This window comes from Episyrphus balteatus, chromosome 1, assembly GCF_945859705.1.
Source record: "Episyrphus balteatus chromosome 1, idEpiBalt1.1, whole genome shotgun sequence".
Lineage (NCBI taxonomy): Eukaryota > Metazoa > Arthropoda > Insecta > Diptera > Syrphidae > Episyrphus > Episyrphus balteatus.
In genome coordinates this window covers 26,471,933-26,497,292 of record NC_079134.1, presented here as the reverse complement: position 1 = coordinate 26,497,292, position 25,360 = coordinate 26,471,933, and the positions used below count along the sequence as shown (strand labels likewise).

Sequence of the window (25,360 nt, the reverse complement as noted above, 5' to 3'; positions counted from 1 at the left end):
TTTACTCATTTTTGTTATGTGTAAGTTTTTATTTTTATAGATTTGTTTTTTTTTTTTTTTTACATTTTACGAACAAGCGAATTAAAAATTACTCTTGATATAAAAATAAACAAGATAATATAAAATATATAAACAAACGAAACAATAAAATAATCCTTTAAATCCAAGGCGAAAATCCCACATAGGATATTCCTAACACAGCTGGATCAGTAGCTTGATCAATTAAACATTTAACTTGGTCTTCAACTGACAATTTATCTTTGGGTAGTCTTGAACGTATATTAAATTGACTATGACCTCGCAAAATCTTCATGTATCCTTCAAGGTACTCGACATTTCTAGAATTAAAACACAATTATAAATATTAGCCAATAATGAAAAACAAATTTTAAACTTACGTAGCTACAACTCCAGCATTAAGTTCTCTTTCAAAAAGATACATTGGATTATAACCTTGTAATTTACATCTGGCAATATCAATGCGGTCTTTTGGCTCCCATTCACTCAAAACCGAATCATCGTCTTCGTTGATTTTCTTCATTGCTATATCCAACCAATTGACAGATGGTTCACGTATAAATACTTCCATATAAGCCATTAATAAACGATCTACACTTCGAAAAACTCTCAATGAATGAACCATGCATTTAAAAATTAATCCAGATGTGCCCATTGGGGCCATAGAATTCACAAGATGTGAAGTCAATCTGAAAGGCACCAACTCTGGCACCTTTTGATCACGTGTACCAGAACCAAAAGTTAGCCCAAAATCAATTCCTGTCATAGAACCATCTTTAATACCAATTAGAGTATTTTTCAAATGCCGATCACCAATTCCCAAAATCCAGTGGGCTATATTCATGGCAGACATTGAAGTAGCAAAATTATTCCGTAATGCAAAGAAACTTCCTGGAGTTAAAGCTAAATCCATTAAAGCTTTCTTAACTATATCATAATCTACAATATTTTCCAGAGATCTTAGATTCTTAATCAAGTCTTCCCTGGTGTATTTACTTGCGGCCAATCCATATATTCCATACATCATAGTAGCAGCATATGATGGGAGTTGAGATTTTCCAATAAATTCCAAATAGCTTTCCATTAATCCTTCAATGATATTTCGACTTTGACTGCATCGTTTTTCGAAGCAATTTATAACGAAATCATTCAATGAGACTGTGTCCTTAACCCAACTTAGTATTCCACAATTTCTATCGATCGGAATCACCTGATAAGTTCGAATAAACAAATTGTAGGACTGACATTTTTGATCTTCAATCAACTTCTGTGACATTAATTTGAGAATCTGTTGAATTCGTTGATCTTGTTTTAGATCTTCTCCATGTTTAACAAGAAAATCATAAATGTGTCCATTGCTACCATGAATTGATATTCGCAATGGATAACTCTTTGAGACAAGAGCTTGAACTTTACCACCAAATCTTACAATCTTTACACTTTCCAATACTTCTAGGTTACTCTCTTGTCCGGGCAGTGTTGTGCATTCTTCTTCGCCACACCATTGATAGTTAGCCAACCAGGGACAAATTGTTTCCAAACGAAGAGTGGTTTCGAGTGATCTAAGTTGCTTTCGCAAAACTCGAACTATATCATTCAACTTCTTTCGAATGCGACTCTCATCACAACTTACTGACATATTTTTAATACTTTCAAGTTCGGATTTGTATTTTAACAATCTTCGATATGCAACTCCTTGGAGGCCTTCTTCTTCGCAATATACATCCTTTAGGAGGTTTTCAGTGATTTTTGAAAACTGGGTATCGCTTATGTTTGATATAGATCGAATATCTCTATCAAAGCTTTCGAGTTCAGACAGGAGAAAGGCTTCAGGGACAGCAAGGTATCTAAAGCTTTTCAAAAATTTATCACAAAGGTCATGCTGAAGGCTGTTCATAATCTGACGAATGACACTGCGATCATTGTAATGTCCTCCTTCAAGTCTTGATAAACTGAAATTGATCTTGGCTTGCTTATACCAAGTTGAAAATGGAAAACGCAATGCTTCAGGATGTTTATCAGCAATTTTCAGTACAATATGATCTAAGTAGCAGGGTTCATTCAGTTGAAATCGTGATAAGATCTGCGGGATCCAGACTAAATAAGTCCACACAGGAACATCAGCCGAGCACTCTCCAAAACGATCCCGAAGTACACCACTTTCAATTGATGATAGCTGAAGGACACATGGAAATAGTTGGCAGGCTTCTTTGGAACCATATTTCATAGCTTCTAACACAGATTCTAGGAATATCTCCTCAAACTCCGGTTTTTTACTTGAGTCGATTTTGTTCAAGATATCATAAGAAAATTGTGCCAAGCTATAATTGCTATCAGCTAGAATTTTTGAATCGATTGTTGGAGAGGTATTAGCTACGCCTACTTTAGTCTTAAGTGATTCCATAGCAAGTTCAATAAAATCAAATTTAAGATCATTTGATTTATTATTTGTTATTCGTTTCAAGGTTATAACTTCCGTTTCATTGAATCTACCTTTTTCGAGCTTTTCGATGGTTTGAATTGCAATTTTTGTATTCAAATCTAAAGCTTCAATATGTTTATCAGGATAGTTTGAAATAAGAGGCTTGTTTAAGACATTTGTTATTGCTTTCCAAGAAGTTTCAATATAACCGACACAATCTGGTGTTCGATGTGTTTGTAGGAAAATATTTTTTATCCTACTTAGCTCATGAGTTATCAATTCGATTGGTTCTGATCGTCGAGGCATCAGGCGATCAAAAACTCTCTGTGCTAGAGCAAAGTTTTTCTGATGATCGGCGGCATTGAAGAGGTTGGTTTGCATATGGTAAACTGATCTATTTAAATCTCTTTGTGGTCCTTCAACTAAAACGAGTTAAAAACAAATTAAAAAACAAGGAAAACAAAGGTAAAACCGGTTCTGCTAATCTCCGTCTTAAACACACCTCTCCAAGGTAGATATAATACAAATAAAACCACTCTTCTCTTTTTGTAACCAGGGGCCAAGGTGACAGCTTTTTTGAAAGTGCAATATAAAACATTCAAAGAACGACGTTTACATATTCTTGGGAGATTTAAATGCTAATGCTAAGGCAACTACCTTAAGATTGCTTGAATTGGAGTGCTTTGAAAAAATGCTTTCATATCAGGTGCTGACAGTAAAAATATGCCATGTGGGCAAGAATCGACAGCTCGGATAACAGCTGCCAAGGAGGGGAGAGCACCGAGCTGGAATCTACTTTAGCATGAAGACAAAAACGGTTCACCGAAATAACAATTCCTGATTTCGTACCGCATCCTAGTAGAGAAGATATCATCTGCACCCCGATCAAAACACTGTAGAACAGAAGAAAACTAGGGTAGGAGGACTTGACGGCGGCGTTCCCCAAGAACTGTTACAAGTAGCGCCAGTGAATTTGAGCGAATCACTCAAACCACTCAAAGAAACAGCCTGGATCAGCGAACAGTTTCCCAACGTTTTGCATAAAAGATGAATTTTAAGTTCAATGTAGAGTCAGCAATTTTGTAATGGTTATAAACGTTATACTACGAACAGCCTTGACAGGAAACGGAGAAATTCAATTGACTCTGATATCTAATCTGAAACATCTCTCTTAAGATCATGGATATCCATCAAATGACATCAGAGGTGCAGAAATCGTGGAGCTTAAAACCAATAAGTCATAAGTCAATAGTCATAATCTAAAATAAATATTTCTCAACACAAATTGTCCAATATCTTGAGAGTATTGTCTTTACGGTATGCAAAATCAGACGGTATGCAAATCAACAGCTGTATTGTCAAGGCAAGGGCTACGTCCGGGATGTTCTCCAATTTTTGGACTGAGATCAAAGACTAAGCTAGATTGAACCGGACAATAGTGGAATCCGTAATGTTATAACTTATAACTATGCAGTACTTAGAAAGTAACACAATTAAGAAACAAGGGTTTGCTAGCCAAATCGTATATCCAACGAATATCATTTTAGAAAAACCGGGCAAAAATCTTTTGAATCTATTATTCAAAGACCTAAAATAGGTTAGGTTGGGAACATTTCAAAAAGGCAAACCAGACAAAGAATAAATGAACTTATCCCTCTGTCGAAGAAACAACGAAGCTCTTCATAAAACAATCATCAACCTAATTCTGTTGTAGGTTGTAGAAATATGGGTGCTTTTTCATGGAGATGAAAACTCTATTTGGGTGTTCGAAGAAGTTCTTAATACGATTTATGAGAAGCGGCAAAACATCTGGCGAAAAAGATTGAGCGAACTGTTAGTTGCAAGGTCAGGGATCAAGTACTTACGAATTTAATGCTTATAACAGTTGGGACTTGTTAAGCAAATAAACACGCGATGATCAAAACTTCAGCTCATAAGTTGTTTAACGTCAAGCCAAGGGGGTATGAAAAATTGTGGAAGAAGTTATCTCGTTCTGCTTTAATAAGAATAATACTACTAAGTTTCCGCATAGTTAACTGCAAGCTAAGTACTACACACTACATCCCTTTAACGAATTCATTCATTTAAATTAATATACTTACTCTGTTCATCCTGCATTGTCTTCGAAGCCAGTGCTGCAATATACTTTCTATATCCCACTATTGTATTCCACATACGTAAAGATTCAGTTGGGTCAATATTGCATGAATTCCATCTTTTACATACTTCGTCACTGCAGTATTCATCAAAACCATTTAAAAATTTTTGAGCATACAAATCAATCTCTGCCACTCTTTGTGCACCAAGTAAACTATCCAACTTTGTTTTAGTGCAGAACGATCCGGTAATACTCCATTCTCGCAGAAACTTTTTCAAATAATTCTCATACAGCACCCGACATTGACGATAATCTTTAGTAACAATCGACAACATCATAAGTTCTTCACAGAATTCATTTTTCATATGATTTGCTTTCTGTGATATCGACATCCACTGAGAAATGGTACGCAAAAATGCTTTACTCTCTGCATCACCTTCAAGGAGTAATTGAATTTTTGCATGCATCAATTTAGGTAAGAGAAAATTCAAATTATATTTATCTGTCCAGAGTTCTTCTAGATCATCGATTTCATTGTTAATAGCTTCAGTTACATGTGACCAATCGCTCAATTCGATTGAACATTCATAGTAACAATTATAGGCATAATAGTGCTCCATATGAACATTCCTACCAATAACCTCAACAAGTAATGTTTGTGCCTCATCTGATCGACCGTTTGCTCTCAGTTCAATTGCAGTTGCTAATCTTGGATCTGTACGAAGTTTATCAGCAAATATTGACGAAACCACTTCGTATTCTTTGAGAGAACTATAAATATCTGCCAATTGTAACCAATGAGCAGGTTCCAAAGTCTCTGCGATTTCATGTTCCCAATCGGAAATTAGACGATTTTCCAAATACAACGCTCCAAGGGTTAAATTTTTCGATTCTTTTGCAACTCTAGCCACCTGATCTGGTGGTAGATTAAAGGCTCCCGGTTTAACTAAACTAACTTCTAGCAACGCAGAAAAGATTGTCGAATCACAAGTGGTGGAATCAATTAAAATTTGTTTAAAGATTTCATCGATTTTTTGGAGAAATTCAGCTGAATTACATTCCCTTGCTTCAAGTATCCCAGTCAAACTTGCTACAAATAATTGTTGCGCAACTTGAATATCCCTTCTTGCCAGTGCTTGGAGGGGAAGCAGAAATGCAAGATTGTTGATAAGTAAATCTGGATATTCACCAAATCGATATCGACGATACAAACCCACATCATTCTCAATCGCTTTGCGATTTGTCGCTTCAACATTCTTCTGTCTCACACTAACCACTCTCAAAACTTTATCTCTTTGTTCTTTGTCTTTATCTTTGAGGAACCTACGTCGTCGAAGTGCACTTGCCGAATCTTCTCTCAGATTCTTCACTCCCACAAGTTGTGATCTTCGATTCAGGACTTGAGTTCCTATTTGAAATGGCATTGAATTTTGACTCTGAAGTGTGAATTTCTCATTTGGTTGAGTCACAACGATTGGGTCTTGAGTTGGTTCGAAAACATACTCGGCATTTGTATTCCTAACCAAACTGCATAATTGTGTAGCTTTGAATAGACTTGGCCGAGCTTGTGTAGACTCTGCAAACATTGGTGGAAGAGTGTAAGTAGCACGACTTCTTAGTTTTGTGCTGATGTGATATTCATGTAATTTCGAGTCTCGATCATCTTCGAATTGAAATATCTGCTTTTTCGATTCGGGACATTCAATTGCTGGATCAAGGATAAGTTGAGTACAAAGACCAAGGAAATTTCTTTCTCCATCGAGAGCATAGTTCTGTAGAAGAAACAGAATACGTTCGGTTAGATTTGAAGAGATTTGAGCTTCCTTCGACCAAAATTGATAGATTCGTTTTTGAATATCGACTTCTGGATCACTCAGTCCTCTAAGAATTAACTTTATTGCCTTTTTCCGAAGGTCAGTGCTGAAATTTTGAGCAGCATATATACAAATTTCGTAGCCAATATCTCGACAATCAATACGTTGCAACTGCAATGAATCCTCAACAAGTTCAAAGAGCACTGTTATATCATGGTTTTTAATCATCGGTAGTACCCGATTAAGAATATGTAAGGCAAGTAGCTGAAAGTCAGGTTGTTTTAGTAGATCCTTGATTCCAATTCCTATAATCGTATTATAAACATCATCTTCTTCGAATGATTCAATTCTAGATAAAATCATTTCAAGATAGCTCCGTTTAGTTGTTCCAATTGCTGTAGGTATTTTAAAGCATATCACTTCTCGCAATCGATCAACAATATGAGGACTTGTTTTATGTATATTGTAGAGAATATCGGTAAAACGTTTTTCACATTTTCGATCTTTTTTATTATTTAGTGAATGCAAACGATTTTGAATTTCTTTAAAAAGATTATCTGCACTATCTTGATCGTTGGACTTTGATAAAGCACCAAGTGCAGCTCCTAAGGAATATGCAGCTGGTTGATAGACATTTGGTTTAAGATTATCAATATTTGTTAAAATTGCATTAATGTAGAGAACTTTGTTAAAATCTGTCCATGGAACAAGATCATTTGATAGAATCATTCCCAAGAAAACAATTCCACATTCATTGGCATCCGAATCATTTCGTTGAGTTCGAGTAATCATGTCGAGAAGGAGATTAGTTGGCACAGTAATGACATCTTTCCACACAGACAACATGGTTTGTACAATTTCCAAGTTGAACTTTAGAATTTCCCGAGTTTCACTCCAAGCATTTTTCATAACAAACTTGAGAAGTTCTTGGACGAGGGAGACTTCATCAGCGGCATGAGGTTGATGCAAGTTTTTAGAGGCTAAAAGTAGAAAAGAAATGTATCAAACACTCGGGCGTATACGTAACAAAAAAATCAACTTACACCAAGTGACAAGCATAGCAATCATATCGGTGATGAAAAAATTCAATGTACTTCCAGCACACTCATCCACAAGCATCCTTAGAATCGGTTTAAAAAGCACATGAGCAAATTGTTGAAAAACTTCATTACAATTATCAACAACTTGTGCAAGAAATACTCGAATATTCTTGTGACTCTCACAACTTCCAATGCTATTTGCAATTGCTTGAACCCAAGGATAAGATCGCTTAATACTTGTATCTGCTATTACAGGTGTAATATTATTTGAATACATAAATTTAATGACACCACATAGCATGGCCATGACTTCATGTTTATTGACATCATGATTTTCCAATCGAACCGATTGAATTTCAGCAGATCTGAATTCCTGTCGCTTCAAAGCTTCAGCATATGGTCGAACTGAATAGGAAGTCATATCGATTCCTCTAACATCTTGACTTAAACTTGATTCCATAATATTTTGTGTTTGTAGACGTCTCGATGAGGTGATTTGATTTAATTTGACCGAAGGTCTAACATCAAGTTTACGTATGGAAACAAAACGTTTTTTAATTTTTGCATATTCTTCCATTTCTTGACCAGAAAAGGCATAGTGTTTGTTTGATGAACAGTCAACTAGTCTAGCCCAAATAAGTTCATTTTTTCTTGAATTTTCTTCAAATAAAAATTTTGAATAGAATTTTAATTCTGTCTGAGTGTTGCTGACTAAGGAACATAGAGCACAATACGCTGAAGACTGGTATTGCCGGAAGAGTTCAAGAACTTCTTTGTTTTCAGTTGAAAATACTTCAGTTCTTACATAGAAGGCCTTTTTTGTGAAAGTTCCAACAAGTTCTCCACCTGAGTTTGGTTGTTTGCCTAGCAATTCAATTGCAATTGGACATGTAACACTCCAATAAAGTTCTTTCCGAACGGTTCCGAAGAAATGTTCTATTAGACCATAACCGATGATACGATTAGCCAATGCCTGTTCAACGGCTCTTCCAGACGTGCCGACTCTATAATTTGATTCGACAAGCATATTTATAAGTTTAATTTTCTCCTTAAAGAAGACTAGAAGTGCTTCTTCAGAGCAGTTTATGAATATATTTAATAAAAACCGTCGATAGATAGTTGTTCGAATTGTTGGCTCATAGGATTCGTTGAGGACAGTCGTAAGAGTTCGTTTTAATACCTCGACTTGCTGATCATCACTCAAACATATTGTAAATGATTTAAGTTCTTTTCGGATTATGTCTTCCATTAAATGAGTCTCATCTGAGGCAGTACATTTAAAGAGGAATTCCAATAAAACATATGATTTTGAACCCACCAAAGCATTGAGAAGTGTTACAAAGGCAAATTTAAGACTTGTCTCCTGTAAGCTGTTTTTAGCAAACTCAGTTGATCGTAATGGAAAATGTTGACACTGAAGATGTTCCAATGCAGCCATTAAGTCTGCTTTTTCAAAATCATTAACACCCACCATGAGAGGAAGAATTGTTATTATTTTGCATTTTTTCTCCAAATTCAATTGTGTTGAAGATAGTTTTGTAATTATGAATTGACCCAAAGCTGGAACTTGTTCATTTATATCCATTGGATCATTACTTGCAATCGATGCAAGGACTCTCAAGAATTCAATAAAATAAAATTCTTCTTGTTTCTGAGCATAATTTTCAATAAGAATTTGCAAATTTTGAATGCATGTATCAATTATATTTCTAAACGATGTGCTAGTGCTTCGAGTGGATTTGCTTTTATATTCGAGAATTCCTGTTAGTATTCTCAGAAGGTAAGATTGTTGATCATCATTAATGGTTGGGAAAAGACCGAAACACTTTTCAAAGAAACTGAAAGTTAATAGAGTTTAGTTTTAGTCGTATTTTTTATAGAATAAAAAAAAAGTAGAATGTTTTGAAAATAGAACCTTTATGAAGTTTTAACCACCACTTTAGTAGATTTTAAATAGAAGTTGTTAACGTTTAGGCTCGCTCAATTCAATTAAAGTTTTTAAAAATTAAAAAAGCGTGAACACGAAAAAGCGTGACTCAAGTTGCCGTACCGCCTTAACCTGTTAGCAGTGTAATATAGATCGCCATCAAAGGCTAAGTCATATGAACTCAACTCAAGAGTCAGCAGTTCAGGATGTTAACCCTTTGAACAATTTGTCTTTTGCACCAGAGGTTTAGAGTTCGAATCTCAAGACCAATAATTTTTTTAACTTTTTTTTTTGTCGTTCAACGGTTTATCATTCTGAACTACTTCATTTTTCATTCAAGTTGAAAAAAAGAATCACCTGAAAGAAAAAAAACGGAAAGCGGATTGGAGCGGTTTACTTACGAGTTTTTACATTGGTTTATTTTTTACCAGATAAGTATGTGGAAACAACAAAGTTTTTGAGCAGGCCTAAAGTACTATCGAAAATAATAATTTTAAATGGAGTCTATTTTTTTTTAGTAGTAACAGAACTTTATAAAGATATTAAGTATTTCAAAGATAGTTTAAAACTTACCCCAAAGCAACTTCATGATAAATAACTTTTTCATACAGTTCAAAGTACAATTGCCCGTGTTTAATTTTTGAATCCAGATTTGCTGTATACAATTCCACATCATTTAGTAAAAATTCAACAATATCCTGGGAATAGTCTTTCACCCCAAAAGCAATACGCATCAAACTATTTGCAAAAGATTTAATATTTTCTGTTAACGTAACAGCAACCTCTTTGCCAAAACTTGAACGCTTTATCCCATCAAATAGTAGTTTCATAATTCGATCACAAATTCCAATAAGAGTTTGCAAATTACTAGAATCCATTTCTTCAAAATTTGTTATCTTCAGAATGTGCAAAATTCCACTTACATAAGATGGTTTTGTAGCAAAGGCACCACCAATTTTGAACATATTACTCATTTCTTGTGAAAGACTGTCCAACTGGCGAACAAGAGTGACAAACATTTCCTGATTGATTTGACTGAACAGTTGCGTATTGGGACAATTTGTTTGAATTTGCTTACAGAATTTTTGCACTCGATTATCGAGTTGTGAGAATATTTTTTCTAAACGAAAATCTAAATGGAGACTTTTAGGTTCATAGATAAGCTGTAGAACCAAATCCTGTAGAAGTTGATTTATTTTTGGGGTCCAAAAAGCATCCCCTTCTTCTAAAGCACACTCGGATTGCAGAAATTCAATTAGGAAATCAACAATATGTATCACTATAAGGCACTTCAAAACATCCATGTTATTTGATATTTCCGTAATGTTAGAGGACGATGGATTTTCAATTATATCAGTAATTGGTTTCCATAAGATTTTATCCAAGAAGCATTCAATTGCGCATAAAATATTAGTTCCTCGAAAGAAATGTTTGCCTTTGTAGATTGCTTTTTCTCTGAGAAGCCAAATGTAACATTCGAGTGATCCCAATAAATATTCCAACCAATTGTATAGACTTTTTACTGGGTTCTCATTTCTTAGGAGTTCCAAAAAACTTATATCAGGTCGAGCTCTGATACCAAAAACATCCACCGATCCTTCACAAATTGTTCGCAGGTTATCATCACTAAACGAATCGGTTTGAAAGAAATCCCAAACACTGCCTAATCCTGTGATTCTTGGAGCCAAGGAATGTGCAAGTTTTATACATTTGCGACGATAGAATATTTTTTTGGAACCAGCTTCAAAAATGAGAAACTTCAAAATGTCCCTGAGAGTGCCTGACTTAAGAGCACTCGGAACTCTACGTTTGCTCGATTCTTTTTCGAACAAATAACTTCGTTCTGAAAGTACTCTCAAAATATGATCCAAGGAATCTGAGATCATTTCTAAATCTGGGTTTGTATCATCATTTGGTGGCATTGTGGTAAGTTCCTCGCTAAGTTTAAAATTCACACAAAACGTATGCAAAAGCTCCACAAAGAATATATCGCATATGGACTCTTCTTCTCTCAGTCGACGGTAGAGGTTATTAAATGCTAGAGCGGCACCAACTCTTTTACTAGCATCCGAATCGAAGCTGTACATCTTCAATCGTCCTAGAATGATTTCAATGCTTACGGGAGATGCTGCCAGTTGCTGTGGTGTGGTTTGTTTAATACTCCATTCAACGAATTCTCGCAAACAAGAAGCTGATAAATCACGCAAACCAAAGTTGGATTTACTTGAAATCCCATCCATCAATGCATCCATTATTTCTTCGACGCCTCTATCAAGGTTTTCGTATTTTGACATAAAATGCATCACTTGCATGAGCAATGGTTCGAATATTTGTTGCACTGTTGCATCACCGTCACATCCTAGTTCCAAGACCTTACTGCAAAGTTCTTTCCATATTTGACCCCGATGACCTCGGGCTCCGATTAGATACAAGACTAAAGCATGAACCAGCTCACATGCAGCAATTTTCGTCTGCCGATCGGTAGAGGTCAATGCAAGATGACAGATACGAGGAACCAAAGCATCTAACTGAATCGTCAGACTCATATCGGGAAGTTTTAAATTTAAATGGACACACTTTTGCGAATCCCATTTGACAAGATTTTCATTTTTCGCTGAATTATTTACGAGTACAGCAGCAGCTTCGGGATGTAACGTACCCAAAAGTGATACAATTTTTGCCTGAATGTCATAAAACTCGATATGGGTTTTATTTGATTTTCCTGTTTTACGTATTTTATTTCCACCACGACCTTCTCTAATGCTTAAATACTCAATGTTGCTTTGGCCTTGCAGATAAGAATCCAATAAAGGTAGAACTTTCTCATAGAGCGTTTTCAAATCCTCACTGTCATTGAATTTGGAAATTTTTTCTAAACAAGTAATTGCCAGATTAGCCAACCAAGCCATAGACTTGCCCAAATTAAATGCTGTTTCGAAAACTGGAATCATATCGAGTAAAGATTTTCGATAAAATTTTACAGGATATTGAAGAACAAGTTCAATTGTTGCAATTTGTAGTTCTCCTGATACTCTTTGGCATTTTATAATCATTATCTTGAAGGCATGTGCAAGAGTTACTTCCAAGCTTGGTGTTAAATTATCAGCAAAAACTCTCAGTTGATCAGCTGATTTGAGACCAACTTCTAAAAGTTTCAAAAATCCACTAATGAGAGGATAACGTAAGGCAAATTTGACCATTCTTTCACAAAATTTTTCAATCCAATTCAATGTGTATTGTCGTTGGAATTTTGGCCAAAGATCTCTATAAAAGTCGACAAGATTTATGAATATATGAAAATCTTTAGGTTTGATGGGGGAAAGATCAAAATTTGGATCGCAAAAATGAAGTTCTTGATCTTTACCATCTTCATCTATGTAGACACGTTTTTTCGTTCGAAGATCAAGTTTTTCAAGAATTTTGAAAAGGGTTAACATTAAATGATCGAAAATTCGATCGACAATTATTGATTTGTCATACGATCGAGATGCAGATGATTCATCTAAGATAGCTTCCCAAAGAATACTGAAAGATTTGTAAGTTATGTTATCCTTCCAATCGATGTTTTCAGACCAATCGGCATTTGCGTCGAATGTGTGTTTATGTGAGCATGTCCAAACAACGCCTTCGAAAATAACCTATATAAAAAAAAGAAAATATGTAATTGTTTAAAAATGTAAACAAAAAACAAAAAAAAAAAGACTTATGAGAAGGGACGACGCAAAGCATTCATCTGATTAAAATTCATCTTTTTGATTTTGATAAGATTTGCTTCATAGTACTTTGAAGTAAGAAATGGATTGTAAGAACTAAGGTTGGCCAAATTTAAAAGAATTAAAATAATTTTGAAGATAATAAGTGACCTATAAATAAAATAACGTAAATATTCTCAAACTGACAATGTTGAAAATTCTATGTTATTTTTTTATTTTCATGGAAGGTCAGAATTTACCAGGTTTAAAAATTGCATACAAATATGCTCCATATACATCCAAAGGCTTAAGGCAGCAAAAGTCAGAAATTAAAATCCAATATTACAGTTACAACTCTTCTATGGTGCTATATGTATAACATGGCATGACCGATTCATCATTTGAAAAGAAGATGTACATCAAAGTTCAACTCGGATTAGTTGCTTAAGAATAGAATAATTTGCATCAGTCGTTACGATTATTCAATAAAAAAAAAGTTACACATACACCACAGTGACCTCCTTCTTAAACTGCAAATTGGTATTTAAATAACACTGGTTAACAAAATTAAATTTTTTTTTTTATGTAACCAGCTCTTTTTTTTGAAATATTGTTGTTAGAAAATGCAATACTTCGGACCTTATTCTTTTATATAAGGAAAAATGTTTGAGCATTTTTAGTAACGGTTTCTAAAAGGACTATTTTCTACCTTTCAAGACCTGTTTAAATCTTTCCAATATCTTTTTTACTGCCTGACATATCCTCAGTTGTTTGGCATATTATATGTACCATTGACATTTTATAACGTCATTATTTTATCATTTATTTTATGTCATTTTCCATTTTCTAACGGTAATATTTAAAAAACGGGAGCTGATAAGTTCTGTCTGATTCGAGTTCAGCACACCAAAAACCTTCAGAAAAGTATATTTTTGTTTTGGAAACAAAACCCTTGTAAATCAGTGTAATAATTGAAACAGCAAGGCAAGGCAAAAACAATGAGGTCCAGTTATAGTACTTTTTTTTATAAATCATACTTCACGACATCGATGTACTCAGAATATTTTCTGCAGAAAAGTTCATGCATTTTCTTGATATTTTTCAGAGAGAAAATATCCATTAGAAGGATTTAATCTAATAAAGCCAGGTATAAAACGCGAAACTTCGTCGTAAAAGAGGTTGCTCAGAAAAGAAGAATCTTACAGAATTTGGAAAAATTCCAAAACGTTTTCTAGTGACCTGTCAAAGGTAAATTCAAAAATAATTATCTCTTTTAGTTTTCTATAACTCAAAGGAGTAAAGAAAATGCCATATATTTTAAGAACATTTAAATGCAAAATCTAATTACAAATGGCTCGTTCGTCAACGAGAACAAATAAACAATAAGCAACAACTGGATCAATAACTAATAAATTCTGAAGGACCATAATCTGGTCTTTGAGCATTTTTAATTTCTTAAAATGTTAATTGAAAAGTATTTCTATTGTGGAACGATTTTTGAGTGGATATAAAAATATTGAAAACTAACTTACCTTATTTAGCAATCTCTCCAGTAGCGTCACATCTGCCAAATACAATGCATTAAATGCATTACAAATCGAATTCGCAACATTACCACAATAAAGTTGTGGCAAATAATGAAAATCACGTATCAATCGAATCATAATATTTTTCAAATTCTCCGCCAAAATATCCGAAATTTGTGGATTTTGAATTTCTTTAATAACAGTTGATAGAGCATGAATATAATCAGGAAAGTGATCCAATAAATCTCTCATTGCTGTATCATCAGCCATAAGTATTAAATCACATTTCTGCACAACCAATGATATCATATCTTCCAACATTGTCGGCAGGTATTGTTTACACAGCAACGACATTGAACCAAATCCACGAATAGCAATTCGAGTTTCTGCGGGCTTTGAGTCGGGTGACTCCAAAGTTTTACGAAATTCATTCAACACGAATTCTAATGTATTTTTGCAATTGACTCCGTCTGTCTTAAGCTCTTCCGCAATAATTTTATGAAATGCATAAGATCCATAGACTCCACGTCGACGTTCATCATAAATACCAGATCCTAGCCATTTTCCAAGGCATTCATGCCAAAACTTAAAGTCACGGTAAATCTGTTTGGAAAATAGTGTCGAGTGATGGGTAAAGATGTCTAAGCCAGCACGAAATGCAGTTTTTTGGGCTATGTCATCTGGAAGAATGGATAGAGTTTTAGTGGACATGTAAATTCGATCACATGTTTCAGGTTCAGACTCTGGTGATGGGGCAAAATTGTAAAGGTAGTCATTAAGGCATTCCATGGCACCGGTGAGGGCTCTATAGCGGATCTAAGAAAAAAAAAGAGACTTTGAAAACTGAGATTCCTAAAGTAGTGGAGTGCCGTAATATTTATACCTCGGAATCAAGAGAAAGTCAATGAATCTTTATATAAACTTTGGAAATGTGTTTTTAATAGTATATAGAAAAATTTTAAAACAAATTTCTTTGACCGCTCCTAAATTTTAATAATTTTTATGAATAATTATTAGTTTATAGTTAAGGATTAGTACTAAGTTGGATGTGAATTTCTTGTTTCTATCTGAAGTCTAACATAGTAAATCATATCATTTAATAGGAGTTTATTTTGCCTTTCTAAGCGTTTTTCGTGTTTTTTTTTTTAACAAACGAATATATGCGAACAATACAACTTTGATTCTCAGCACTAATAGTTGAAAAGATAAGAACTAAATGCAATTACATATTTTTTGTTTATTCAAACCGTGAGAAATCATAGCATAAAAATGGGTGTTTTTCAAGAACTCAATACCTTGAGCTTAAAACTTTTGCATAAGGATTAAATCCATCGCATAAATTTAAAGTTTATTTTATTAAACAATATTTTAATTTAATATTTGGTAGTTATAGCCAGTTTTGGAGTCAGTAAAAAACCACAAAAAATTAGTAAAATTATCAGGTTTTCAAAAATTGTTTCTAATTCAGGGATAAATAATACATGATTTTTTAATATTTACTCAAAATCTATTATTTATAAGCTTTAAAATGTTGTTTCAAATAAAAAGATAATAAAATATAAATGACATTTTTCAAAAGTTCGAACGCAAGTAGCGGGGAAGCGACACAACCTAAAATTAAATCACCATAGATTTACTTCCTTACAGTCCAAAGTTTGGGCAAAATTTAAAATGAGACAACAATTCCGATTGGACGTTTTCATATGGAATGACTCAGCGGTACTAATTTTTCAGTAAATTGTGGTTAAAAATTGTTGTAATCGAGAGCGGTACTATAAGTATATATATAAGTATATAAGTACTATATTTCAAGTTATGCGTTCGTACTAAAAAAAAATTGAGATAACAATCAGATATGACATTGCGATGATAGAGAATGCCAAAAGTGGGTCCCGAAAGTCCGTCTGTCTGTATAAGGAGCTACATCCTAAACGGATAGACCGATTAAAATCACACTATGTATGTAGTATTTTTATGAGACTTTCCAGAGGGGTTTTTGGAATTGATATTTTTGGACCAAAAATAACGGTACTTGTCATATACCGATTTTAGTAAAGTTGGAATTTCTCAAAAACAGCTCCAACGATTTTGTTAACAAAATTCAAATGTAAGTTTTATGACAGGGTCTATCTTTTAATGAAAAAAAACTTTTTTTGAAAATCATTATTAACGGTACCTACCATAGAACAGTTTTTTTTTTTATTCGATTTTCTTCGAAACTACTTATTTGATTTCAACGAAACTTTTTGTAAAAAAAAACTTTTCGTCACTTTCAAGGCAAAGTTGCATAAGTCGAAATTTGTCAATTTTGAGTTTATAGCACAGAACTGATAAAAAAAACTCAATTTTTCTGTGTAATGGTTTTGTGTTTTAGAAGAAAACGACACAACTAAGAAAATGTCACATAAAAAAAGAGCAACCCGGTAAGATTTTTTCATCATTTTGGCTTTCTTGTCGCATTATACTGTTCGTAAGTCCGGTTCTATAACTGAGTTAAAAAGATGAATTTAAATTAGTTTTTGTTTATGTTTTTCGTATATGGTAGAAAAATCGTATTTTTTGTACCTTTTTCGTTATTAAATAAATAAAATTGACTTAAAATAATATAATATTTTTAGTTTTGTCTATTAATAACGGCACTTTTTCCATAGAGTCAGAAAAAAACAATTTCGAAAAATGTTCTATTTTTTCGACAAACGGCATAGCTTCAAACTATTTTTTTTTTAATATTGCGTTTTCTATAAAACTTAGTATACTATCTCATAGCAAAAAAATGCAATTTTTCAGTTTATAAAACTTTTAAGTTTTGTTTTTTATTGACAACGAAAATCATTTTTTAATGATTCAAAAAACTTTAAATTTCTCTCCTGAAAAATAGCAAATTCCGACTTATGCCACTTTGTCTTGAAAGCGACGATTTATTTATAAGCCAAAAATAAAATTTTGAAAATACATATTAATATTATTTTTGGATTAAAAAAAAAAAAAACTTGAAATTGAAAAATCAAATTTTCGAAAACCGAAAATTTAATTTTTTTGAAATTTTCATTTTACAAAATGGCATACCAATTTTATTTTAAAATTTTGTTCCAAAAAATTATTATAATTATAAAAAAATTAGTTTGTCGTTTTTGGTTTTTTTTTTTCGAATTTTAAATCGTATTAGCGCGGAAAAGTTGCGAATGGTGGAGACTAAGAAGGGGTTAACAAAATAATCAAAATCAGTTAATATCTTCAGCCCGCGCATCGGCTCTAAAGCTTGAAAAAAGTTTAAATAGCTTAATAGTTTAGGACAACTCTTATATTAGCTAAATATTAAGTAGGAAAAAAAATTGTTCAAATTGGGTAAGGATTTTGGGTCGCAAATCCGTTTTGAGATTTGTCGAAATATGGCAAAATTCCTATTTTTACGAATTTTGTTGCAATGGTTTAGACTTTTTTGTAAATTAATATTTTTAACAAATTAAAAAAATTAAAACAAAGACCAAAAAGTACCAAAGTAGTAAACCCTTTTTATGCTATTCTTGGATTTTTTGATTAAGTTAGCATATTTTTTACACCTTTCCTATTTATTTCCATAAAAACATAGTTCCCAAATATATAACTCCAAAATAATCAACTTTGTTATTTGAGTTTATAGTAATGCAGAATACAACACTCGTTATACAGATTCATTGACTTTCCCTGGATTCCTAGATTTTACAAATTTTATGCTTTACGGCACTCCACTAAAGACATAAACTGTTTAACTTACAACATCTTGGCTAACCATGTTAGCGTCCAGCGTTTTAAAACACTCAATTTTTATGCGTTGTGCTTGTTCATCCGAAACACTTGCCGGATAGTATCGAGCTATAATACCAAGGAGTTTGAAAACTTGTTGGGCAAACATTTCCGGAGGTTTTTTAAGATTAAAGATATTGAGAGATCGTTCTAGAACCTCAGTTGCCAGATCGTCATCAACTAACTTATTTTCGAAAAGAACCTGCAGAACCATGGTGGCTCTTTCGCGCTCTTTTGCTGATGGCGCAATGCTCGAGGCAATGAATTGAATGCAACACTAAAATTTTGTTGCAAGTTTATGAAAATAAGATTGAGTTTTGAAACATTGACCTTACCTGAATAATGTTGTTCGAATAGGGAACAAAATTTGCATTCGTAACATTTTTTGTTAGCAAATTGTACCAAAGTGTAAAAATGTTTACGTTGCTTTCGTGAAAGAGTTTGTTGGCTTTGAGGGAATTTTTCAGAAAGAAAATTGTACCGAACTTGGTGCTGAATAGTTTTTCCAAAGCCAAATCTAAATAAGTATTTTAAATAAATATATTTATATGCAAAAACAACTTAATTATTTGATTAGTTTTTACCAAGTTCAACTTTAGTTAATGGAGCATCAAAAAAATTAACAATATCATCGATGTATTCTTTTGCTGCAAGTGGATTTTGTGAATTTAAAAGCTCTTTAATTCTTTCCAATTGTAATGATTTTGTTGACATGATTTTTTTGTTTATTAATTATTTAAAAGTGAATTTTTTAAAAAGTAATTTCATCACAAAATTTTTTGCATCAACAAAAATAATACAAGAAATGTCAACAAGTTGCCGGGTAAATATGTCATCGAGATGCTTTTTGAAAAGATGAATGTGGATGAGATGTATAAAGCTGAGAACAGAATGTGGTAGTGGTGAGTAGGGGTGGCAATATTATATGATCTACTCCCAGGAACTACTTTTTAAATACTTTTTTTGCATTTTCAATTGCTCTATGGTGTAGTATTAGTTTCGTGTCGAAAAAAAATTTGAGGTAGGTTTTAATCAAAACCAACATTACGATGATGGAGAAGTCCGAAAAGTGGTTTAAGCAATCCGTCCGTCAGTCTGTGCGTCCATCTGTTCACATTTCCACAGCCTAAACAGGTGGACGGATTTTCTTCAAATTTGGTAAAGATGATTTTTATAGATTTCTGAAAGTTGTTTTTGTTTTTTTTTATCTCGCTCAGAAAGTGAACCTCAGATACAATTTTTTCAAGTTAACAGCCCTATTCTGGCAAACCTCACAAGTCACAAAAACCTCACAAGGCGATCATAGCTCGATTTTGTGAGGATTTATTTCTCACAAACTTCTTACTAGCAAAAATCCAACTTGTGAGTTGTGACCTCCTTCAGAGCAGATCACAAATTCGAAAGTTTTTGTGACGCGAAAACCTCGCATAATCAAATTCAGCTCACCTTGTGAGGTCCTCATAACTTGTGAGGTTTGCCAAAATAGGACTGTAAATTGATTAAACTTTGGAGACGTAATATTCAAAGCAATTGCAATAAAACTGCATTGAACTAAATTAAATTTGTTTTGTTTTTGCAAACTTATTTTAGGGGTATTCACGATCCGATGCAACTGGTCTAGTATCATTGCAAAAGTGCAAAAGTGTAAAATCTTACAACACTACAACAACAAAATAATATATGGATTGAAATTTTACAATGGTCTTGCACTTTTGCAATACCCTAACCCTATTGCAAAATAAAAATACAATGGAGTAAAATTATTTTTGACAGATGGCAGCTCACCGTCGCGTCGCCCATGATAAACAGTTTATCTTTTTTATTCTGTTTATAAGGGTTGTCGTTACTCATGTCCCGTAATTTAGTTTCTTTTGATGTAAAATAATTATTTTACATCAAAAGAAACTAAATTAAACTAATTATAATTAGTTAAAATTAATTAACCCGAACAAAACAAAGAATTAAATTATAAAAAGTTGAAAAAAAGAAGAAGCAACGGTGGAGGAAAAAAAAACATCATGGATTTCATTCATGCTTCAATATTTACTATAGATAAGAAGAGGGGCGTTCACGATCTATTGTAAAAAAATAAAATTTTACATTTTTACTAGGCTTGTTGCACCAGATCGTGAATACCCCTTTTATAATTTTTTTCTTAAATTTTTTTTAATTTGTATTTTTATTATTTTACTTTACTATAATACCCGATGGTATTTTTTCGTTAAGCGAACATGTTAACGACTTTGGAGACTTCAAAATTTTTCGTTTCGCTTCAGCTGCGTACTTAGGCTTGTACTGCCCTCCGAAAATTCAGTTCCCTTCGTGAGCATCTTCCCCCTTCACTCCTCATCCCTCTTGCCTACAAACTCACTGCTTAGGGCCAGTTGTACAAATTGAGAGTTAACCCACGGATCAGCTGAACTCGAGTTAACTCTTGAACCAGGTTCAACTTTGAGTGGGTTGTACAGTTGTGGATCAAGTGAGAGTCAGCTGAACCCCAGTTCAGGTTTATGTACAAGAAAATTTTACTATATATATACCTAGTGTCACTGTCGATTGTCATTATTTTCGTCCATAAACAAAAAATACCAAAACTGGAAACTGGGTGGGCAAATTCCTGCATTTATCAAGAAGCATAAATGGATTATTTAAAGGCATTAAATTTGTTGAAAATTTGTTGTCTTTGGAGCAATACACTTCAAAAATGGACAATGCCTAAGGATGTTGGCTGGATAGAGTTACATCTTAGGAGATTCACAAGAAGTATTGGCCATTCAACAAAGATCGGTGATCATGAGCGAACGAGTTAATGGCATTGATCATCCATCCACTATTTTAGTATACGTAAGTTTTGTTCTTTTTTCTTTTGAAAATATTTTTAAAATTCATATTTTCGTTTTTAGACACACTTGACTCTTTATTGCTTTGCAAATGGACAAATCAGCACATTACTGAAGTTGCTTTACAAAGCAAGATTATTTGCTTCTTTTGATTTGTGGAGAAGATCATCCAGAAATCGCACTTTTTTTTTTTATTAATAGAGCAACACAAGTTTAATCTTGCATGCAGTTGGGGAACATAAACTATCCTTTCGCTTCATCGAACATGCTCTATCTCTAAACCTTAAATATTATGGAGCAAAATCAATTCATGTTGCTGAGAATCACATATCATCTGAATGCAAAACCCCAAGTTGCATGGGTGATTTCCGATCAGCGTTGGCTAATGAAAAAGAAGCATATTGTATCTACAAGACACAGGTAAATAACTATGTTCTTTCAATTAAGATTTGGTATTAAATGGGTTACCATATTTTTCTTTAGTTGGGTGAAAATCATGATAAGACTCAGGAATCATCACAGTGCCCACACCTGTTGACACAACAAGCTGTCTGACTTTTATACATTATTTACAAACCAAAAAGATTGGGAACAGCGTTACATTCATCCAGAATATATGCCATGCTCTGATGTATTCTGCCTTAGAGTTGGAACAGAAAGATTTTGTCAAGATATGGTTGCCATCAAGGAGAACTTTGAAAAGTGGTCTGATGGCAGCAATAAGGTAAATGTTTATCCAGCAATTTACCTTAATTGTTTAAATTAAAGAATATGATTTAATATTATTTAAGGATTCTCGATTGGAATGATGTTACGATACGAAGCTGTGCCAACTCGTGATATTCAAATGAAGCAAGTCGGTTTGCATGCTCTTTGGCTGAGGTTTCTCGAACTATTATTGCGTCCGTTGCAAGAAAATACTTTTATTGGATATTTCCATAACGTATGTATAGAGAAATTTGTTTTTTTTTAAGTTTGTATAATTATTTTAACTTTTCGTTACTTAGTCACCAAGATCGTTGATGAATTTCGTCGTTCGTTTTATACCAGATGAACAGCCTTTACTTAGACCACATCATGATTCTTCTACCAAATACCCATAAGTTAAATTAATAATTTTTATAACAACAAAACTTGATGCTCGGTTAGATTTAAGAAAAAGAAGGTAAATGAAACTTTTAATCTAAGTTTTATCTTTTGTATTTCGATTTATCCGAAATTCATATTTTCTCGAATATAACCATGCTTAACACACAGTAACAAATATTTTATATATGTATATGACCTGAATACTTTTTAATGAGAATTTTGTACTTTCCAGTGATAAATAAAAAAAATTTTTTCCAAATGTTTTGTGTTTTGTTTTGTCGGACAAAGTATAAAGTAATTAAGAGCCGTTTGCTAAAACGAAACTTAAGGATTTATGTTCTACATGAAACCTTTTGTGACAGTTTACGCAGAGGAAAAAGTAAAAAATAAGATTTTATGTTCTACCTACTAAAATATTAAAGTTTCGTTTCAGCAAATGGTTCTTCGTTGTTTAAATATAAAGAAAAGATATTATGGAGAATTGTGTAATTTTTTATAAATACAATAGCGGGAAACAAAATATTTTTACTTTTGCAAAAGCTGGCCAATTTAGTTAAGGCTTAACGAGTTGACTACTTAGTCACTAAATAAGTGAATGCTCTTATTCATATAAAGTGAATACCTCAAACACGATAATGTTTGGTAAGCCAGATGGTTTTCAAAATAGGTATGTTGAGGAACAACATTCCTATCCGAACATTTCACTTTTATTTAATTTATAGCGTGTTTTCACTACACCCCAAATGAGGTAATTTAGCAAATTACCAAAAAAGCGATGATATTGAGAGCCTCACTGAGAAAACCGAAACTTAAATCCATTTTGCAATCACTTTTTATAGGTAACTTTAATCTTTATTTAAATAAAACAACAATTTAATTAAGGCCAAGTTGTTTGATTATGTAGGGCATCTCCCGGGCAAATGAAATGCATCTAGAACCAATCGTCATCGGATTTGTCACACAAAGAAAACAAGATCGACCAGATGGCAAAACAGCAACCTTTAAACCAGTGGCGAATTTCTTTCGTTTGTCTTCTTTAACCCAGGTCCTAATAAAGTGTCTTTCATGGATGAATGCATATCAACACAAGAAAACGCTGTCGATTATTTTAGATTTTCTGGAATTGAAGCTGTTGACTTTAACAACAAACGTGTAATAGCTTTAAGAACTCATTATCAAAGTCAAATATGTATTTAGTTTATATTTTAAAAAATATTGGAAATGGTAAAGATTTGAAAACAAAATAAAATAATTTTAAAGTAATCAATGAGTAATCATATTTGCTTAACTTACACCACCATCGAATTGCGATTGCTGCCCCTTGGCAAAGAATCCTTCGCTTTTTTTTCAAAATTTCAGAATATGTGTATGTGCAGCCCTGGATGAATATTACATATGTACACATGTATATAAAAAAAAAACAATATGTTTTTCAACTTTGTGTTTTCATTATTTTGTTTTTATTTATTCATTAATACCAAACTCCAGGTACTGTGAATAAAAGCACTTTGATTTAATTTTATGAATCAGAAACTTAAGTCCCAGAAGATGATGCCAAAAAACAACAAAGCATCGGACATTTCTGGTACAAATTTGGCAGCAAATTCTCTAAGACCATCATTACAATTTCTGTGACGTTCGTATTGATTGCGTGAGCTAGTTTTTCATATGCCTATGGGAAGATTGCAATAAGTACCGCCTGAACAGTTACGGGGATATCAGTAGCAATTAATCTGAACCTGTGAAACAGAAAAAATTAAATCTAAACTTTTTATTATGCGAGTTACTTACCAAAATTTTGTAAAGCTTCAGCTTGATTGGTAGACAATGAAATATCCAGCTGCAAAGTCAATCGCATTGGATGTTGTAGGGACAATTCTTCGGTGAGAGGATCCTGTTTTAATGCTCCCATATAAGCTTTTCTTGGAATATCAAGACTAGTCATATCAATATTTCCCAATGGTAGACTGATTAAGATCGAACGTCTTCTACTGCAGTTCTAAAAAAAATCTTTTTTAAATGTGAATGTTTATAGACTATTTGGAATAATTTTTACTTACAGATGTCCAAAGAAAATAAAAAACCAAACGCCAGGTGGGTTAAGATGTCACACAACATTCAACAAGCCAAAGAATTTATGCTTTTGTGCAATTTTAAATTCAATCCATCTAACAAAAATATAAAATTAATTACATGAGGGGATGATTTGAAGACAATTATTACCTTCTCTGCTTCCAAAGATAAGTCAGGAGACCGAATTATTTATATTGGAAACGCTCGTCTTCGTCCTCTGAATGAACATATGTATTTTAAGTATCATGTTGCCAACAAGATCGGGATTAGAGATGAATATTTTCAAGAAGATTGTTTGATGAAAAAAGATGAAGTAAATGTCTTGATTGTTTGAAAATTTAAGTTTTGGCCTCTTCAACAAACTTTATCCAAAATAAAGAAAACATTGCTGCAACAATTTTGTATTATCATCAGCAATTTTATCGACAGGCACATTGTTCTTAATTATAACAAATATATTCAGAGGTTTTTGTTTTCTCTATAATTTAGTAATTTTGGATTTTGTTTCACAAAATTAATCCTTGTTCTGAAACAAAAAGAAATAAACAAAAATTCTTGAAGTAAATAAAAAAAAAACACCCCAATCAATTTGGAAAACCATATTAATTTCCACCACCTATTATCTGAACTGTCAGAAAATTCAGATTAAAGTGAGAAAGCAATATTTTTTCCACTAATAATCACCTGATCCATGGCTGAACCACTGCTAACCCACCAATATCGGTGGGTAACTTTTGATCTTGGTTCAGCAGTGGGTTAAGACCTGAACCTCGATTGTACAACACTGCAAATGAGTTGAACCGAGTTCAAACGTTGATCCGAGGATGAACCACGTTTGTACAACTGGCCCTTAGGCGATTGAAAAATCACCGTGTAGCCACGCACTAAGTGCCGGGCTACACGGTGATTTTTCAATCGCCTAACCAGTCAGTTTGTAGGCAAGAGGGGTGAGGATTTTCTTCTTTTTGACGTGTGTTCCTAGAAAATGTGAATTGGAACTTGATTGGGCACAACACTGTGTAACCAGGCACTAACATC

General features: G+C 33.2%; 1 protein-coding gene and 2 long non-coding RNA genes across 4 annotated transcripts; 1 reads left to right on the top strand and 2 right to left on the bottom strand.

Annotated features, from left to right (window-relative positions):
• Positions 1 to 40: 40 nt before the first annotated feature.
• LOC129909668 (DNA-dependent protein kinase catalytic subunit-like) lies at positions 41 to 19,087 on the bottom strand. Its single transcript, XM_055986774.1, has 9 exons — positions 18,905 to 19,087; positions 18,656 to 18,837; positions 18,292 to 18,597; positions 14,544 to 15,353; positions 9,893 to 12,957; positions 7,396 to 9,230; positions 4,543 to 7,332; positions 399 to 2,862; positions 41 to 338 (listed from the first exon to the last, which is right to left on the bottom strand). The coding sequence occupies exons 1-9, from the start codon at positions 19,032 to 19,034 to the stop codon at positions 158 to 160; spliced, it is 11,763 nt and encodes a 3,920-aa protein (XP_055842749.1). The 5' UTR covers positions 19,035 to 19,087; the 3' UTR covers positions 41 to 157.
• Positions 19,088 to 21,407: 2,320 nt separating this feature from the next.
• Positions 21,408 to 22,479, top strand: LOC129907583 (uncharacterized). The gene is made up of 4 exons (XR_008771088.1): positions 21,408 to 21,580; positions 21,644 to 21,884; positions 21,952 to 22,103; positions 22,168 to 22,479. It is a non-coding gene; the product is annotated as an uncharacterized LOC129907583 (long non-coding RNA).
• Positions 22,480 to 23,671: 1,192 nt separating this feature from the next.
• Positions 23,672 to 25,166, bottom strand: LOC129907582 (uncharacterized). Of its 2 annotated transcripts, XR_008771086.1 has the most exons (5): positions 25,007 to 25,166; positions 24,473 to 24,848; positions 24,310 to 24,417; positions 24,041 to 24,248; positions 23,672 to 23,988 (listed from the first exon to the last, which is right to left on the bottom strand). It is a non-coding gene; the product is annotated as an uncharacterized LOC129907582 (long non-coding RNA). The 2 variants fall into 2 exon arrangements; XR_008771087.1 differs by lacking the exon at positions 25,007 to 25,166 and having other exon boundaries at positions 24,473 to 24,900.
• Between the last annotated feature and the right edge of the window lie 194 nt (positions 25,167 to 25,360).